The 5,014-nt window shown below is 39.3% G+C and overlaps 1 protein-coding gene across 1 annotated transcript; it reads left to right on the forward strand.

Annotated features, from left to right (window-relative positions):
- Positions 1-716: 716 nt before the first annotated feature.
- Positions 717-2,036, forward strand: LOC145099878 (uncharacterized). Its single transcript, XM_079037382.1, has 2 exons — positions 717-1,420; positions 1,568-2,036. The coding sequence occupies exons 1-2, from the start codon at positions 717-719 to the stop codon at positions 2,034-2,036; spliced, it is 1,173 nt and encodes a 390-aa protein (XP_078893508.1).
- The last annotated feature ends 2,978 nt before the right edge of the window (positions 2,037-5,014 follow it).

Consider the following 5,014-nt stretch of genomic DNA (forward strand, 5'->3'; position numbering starts at 1 on the left):
TTAGGCCACAAAGTTTCCAACTCGAGAATTGAGGTGGATCGGGCAAAAATAGATACAATTGCAAAATTACCTCCACCAACTAATGTGAAGGGCATTAGGAGTTTTCTAGGTCACGTGGGTTTTTACCGGCGTTTCATAAAAGATTTTTCTAAAATAGCTATACCTTTAACACACTTGCTTTTAAAAGATGCACCATTTAATTTTACTAAAGAGTGTTTAGAGGCTTTTGAATTTTTGAAAGAAAAATTGACTAATGCCCCGATCATTATTGCCCCGAATTGGGATTTACCATTTGAAATAATGTGTGATGCTAGTGACTTTGCATTAGGAGCTATCCTTGGTTAAAGGGTTGATAATCACTTTCGACCCATTCATTATGAAAGTAAGACTTTGAATCCTGCCCAAGAGAATTACACCACCACCGAAAAAGAATTACTAGCTGTGGTGTATGCTTTTTACAAATTCCTCCCTTATCTAGTTTTACCTAATACCACTGTTTTTACTGACCACTCTGCTATCAAGTATTTGTTTGGCAAGTAGGATGTCAAGCCAAGACTGATACGTTGGGTTCTACTTCTACAAGAATTTGACATCGAGATATGCGATAAGAAAGGAATGGAGAATGTAACAGCCGACCACTTGTCAAGGCTAGAAAAACCGTAATTGGAAGCATTGGTGGAAGAAAAGTTGGAGATGACTTTCCGGACGAGTACATTATGGTGACCACGGGGGAAGAGCCATGGTTTGCGGACATAGCTAATTACTTAGCTAGCAAGTACATCCTAAAAGATCTTACTCACCAACAAAAGAAGAAATTATTTTCAGAAATAAAATACTACTTTTGGGATGAGCCATATCTTTTCCAAAGTTGCACGGATGGGATCATTCGAAGATGTGTATTCGGAAATGAAAGTCGAAAAATTTTGGAGCATTGTCATAGCGGGCCCACCGGTGGACATCATGGAGCACACTGCACTACTAAGAAGATATTCGATATTGGGTTTTATTGGCCCATAACTTTTAAAGATGCTACCCAATATGTCAAAGAATGTGATGCGTGCCAAAGAGCGGGAAACAGTTCATCCCGAAACGAAATTCCACAACATTGTATTCAAGTGTACGAAGTATTTGACGTACGGGGGATCGATTTCATGGGACCATTTCCCATGTTAAAAGGCAATAAATATATATTGGTGGCGGTGGAATATGTATCCAAGTGGGCGGAGGCACAAGCTTTACCAACTAATGATGCTCGGGTGGTGGTGCGATTTTTGAAGAAGTTATTTTCAAGATTTGGAGTTCCTAAAGCCCTTATAAGTGATCAAGGCACTCACTTTGCTAATGATCAATTAGAAAAGTTGTTAAGAAAATATGGGGTAACCCATAAATTCTCTACATCTTACCATCCACAAACAAGTGGGTAAACTGAAGTGACAAATAGATCCTTAAAAAGAATTTTGGAGAGATCGGTGGGGAGCAATCGGAAGGAATGGTCAGATAAGTTAGATGATGCACTTTGGGCCTTCTGAACAGCTTTCAAAACACCTATTGGTACTACACCATATAGGCTAGTTTATGGAAAGCAATGTCATTTGCCGGTGGAAATAGAGCATAAAGCTTTTTGGGCTTTAAAAATATGCAACTTTGATATAGCTGAGCTTAAAAACAACCGGTTGATGCAAATGAATGCTCTTGAGGAACTTCGCAATGAGGCATACACTAGCTCCTTAATTTATAAAGAGAAAACCAAGAGTTGGCATGACAAGAGGATTAAGGGTAACAAAGATTTTCATGAAGGGAAAAAGGTGTTGCTTTTTAATTCAAGACTCAAACTTTTTCCGGGCAAACTAAAGTCAAGATGGGATGGTCCATTTCTAGTGAAGAAGGTGTTTCCACATGGAGCTATCGAGTTATTGTCAAGAGATGACACCCCTTTCAAGGTTAATGGACATAGAGTAAAAAAATACGAAAAAGGAATCCCGAGAAATGAAGACATAGAAGAAGGGCTACTGCTGGAGGGAATGGTAGAAACGTAGAATGGAAGGAGTCCAGCTAATGACTCCTTAAAAAGAAGCGCTTCCGAGAGGCAATCCGAGTTTAGAGTTTGCATTTCTTTTTTCCTTTGTTTTCTTTTTCATTCTTTAGGATCGGTTTTCTTTCATTCTTCTTCTGAAATTATGTTTAAAAATGATTGCTTGAGGGCAAGCAATGCTCGAAGTGTGGGGTGGTGGTTTAGAAATTAAGTTTTTTTAAAAACTGCATGCTCTACTCGTCGAGTTTATACGTACTACTCGGCGAGTACCTATTCGAAATTCCCGAAAATCGCGAATACGCGTTTCTACTGGGCGAGTAGATATTTATACTTGGCGATTAGAGCATTTACACAGGTTTTTACAATCTGTAAATTAGGGTTTCTTTTCATTTATTCACTTTCACCAAACCACTCATACTCGTCGTGCACTTCCACTCTCAAGCCATTTTTCCATTTTTTTTCTTTCTTGATTGAATCTCCATCCACCAAGCGAAAAGGTATGATTTTTACTCTCAATACTTGTTAAAGATTGCAACTTTATCAATTCTTGGTTCTTATTTTTCTTAAAATTCGGATTTGGGGGTTTTCTGGAATCCTAGGGTTTTGATTTTACTATGAATTAGGAAGCTTTAGACAAAATTTCTTATAGATTTGTGTTTAAAGGACTTAGTACAGCAAACCCCTTTGCAAAATTAGGTGTTTTCATTGACCTAATATGGTCCGATTGAGAACTGTTCCCGAAGTTCATCCTACTCGTCGAGTAGTTCATGAACTCGGCGAGTAGGTGCCAAGACAGATCTGTTTTGGTTGATTTTAATTGTTGGGTTTTGTTTGTTGTTGTTCTCTTCAATGTTGTAAAACTCGCCGATTTGGCCGAGTACTCGTCCGAGTACTCGCTACTCGGCCCCTTACCGAGGCGAGTTACAAAATCCGAGTACTCCCCGATCGGCCCCTTGTTGAAGCGAACACTGTTGTAAAACTCGGCCAACTCGATGATTAATATGTATAGTATACTTAATGATTTATTATTTAACACACACAAATGTATTATTACTACATATATATCTAAAATTTTCAATAATAATTCACGAAATGGGACCATTGTGTGTTTTTTTAGTTTTTGTGGATTCACATGTATCTAATTTTGTTATATATTTCATTCAACTTATGGTTTTAACATATGATTTTGAAATATATAATTTCCCTGAAAATATTTCTATATGAATTACCGAATCCGAGTACTCCCAAGTACTACCGAGTACTCGTTACTCGTTAGTCGACCGAGTAGGTACCGAGTAGCGAGTTCTACAACCATGGTTCTCTTGATGCTATTTTGCAGAAATTATGTCTAGAAGAGGGCAGACTTCAAGGGGGAGGAGGCCAAGGATATATTCCATGTGTAACAGCCGAAATTCAGGTACAACCGATTAGCCCTTCATCTTTATTTATTTGTCATTTTGGGCCTTTATGTTGGGTGAGTACGCTACGCGCACTCGCGTGCCTCATTTAAACACGTCATCATCGGGTACGCTGGGCGTACCCAAGGTTACGCCGGGCGTAATCGGTCCAGACCCAAAACCCTAATTTGAGTTGTTGGCTATAAAAGGAATGAGATGGCTTGGTTCCTCAGCCACCATCCTTCAGAAAGAAACCCTAAGAGAGTTGTTCCTTCGTTCATAGCTTGTTTGTGAGTGTTCTAAGCTTTGAGGTGTCATTTCAAGGTAGCAAAAGGAAAGAGGAGTCCATTATGGAGGCTAGAAGTTGGGGTGAAAGTGTAGATCCGTGAAAAGCAAAGGTTTGAGCTTCTTCCTAAGGCGGGGTTGGGTCTTCGTTTCGAGATTCGGAGATAGCGAGCACGTGAGATTCTAGACTTCCTGCGAGGTGAGTCTTCTCACTATACTGTACCTGAAAGGTCATTTATGTGTGATCGAGAGGTCGGATATGTTATTAGTTGTACGCATTGAATATGATAAGTTAACCGTTTGTATGTGCTATGTATGTTATGCTTGATATCGGCCGGAAGGCATTATGTTATGGGCCGGAAGGCATTTTATGTTATGGGCCGGAAGGCATTGTGATGTGGACCGGAAGGTCGACACGGGTAGGACCGGAAGGTTTATGTGACAACACGATATTTCGACCTTATGTAATGACCTAAAAGGTCAAGTATTGTAGCTACCTTTGAAATAATGAAATTTACTTCGAAAATGAAATCTGTAAAAAGTCTTTATAAGAATATCTATTATGTTTGATATTGTGTCAAGGGTTACAGAAATACTGAGAACACTAAAATCCGAGTTATAACGAAGAAGTTATGACCATTCTAAGATTTCCGACAAAACCGACAACACCGATTAAACGAAAAATGTGAAGTTTCAATACAATAGCATTTAGCCTTAAGTATCTAAATGAAAGTTATATATAACATTAAACCGTGAGTGTACACAAAAAGAACATCCAAATTTGACTTCGTATGAGGAAGTTATGATTTTTCCAAGATCCGAATATAGCAGTAGACAGCTAAAAACTCGAAATAGAGCTCGAGAGACTTTTGACCAAAACAACCTAAATGAGTATCGAAGGTCTCAACATTAGTGGCGCAACGGCGAAAAGTCTGACGAAAACGGACATCGGATGAAGAAGTTATGGATTTTATACGGACTTTTCGTGTCCCGGCCCGTTAAAAATAAATAATTAAAAATAAAGTCAAAATTTGTCGATGAACTCTAAACAAGAGATGTAGATCATATATTTAGCTACGCGTGCATATAAAATACGTTGAAAACGGAGCTCGTACGAGAAAGTTATGGATTTTACAAGTTCGGGGTCCAAAATCCAAGGCTGTCAGGCCTCCCCACGACGTGGCACTGTTTTGCCGCGACCCGGCAAGTGACTGAGGGCGTCCAATCAATGGAAGAGGATAGAATTGCTCCCCACGACGTGGCCAACCCTAGCCACGACGTGGCACTCAAAAATACCCCC

This window comes from Lactuca serriola, chromosome 4 (assembly GCF_051521515.1).
Source record: "Lactuca serriola cultivar US96UC23 chromosome 4, Lser_US96UC23_V15, whole genome shotgun sequence".
In the NCBI taxonomy this organism is placed as follows: domain Eukaryota; kingdom Viridiplantae; phylum Streptophyta; class Magnoliopsida; order Asterales; family Asteraceae; genus Lactuca; species Lactuca serriola.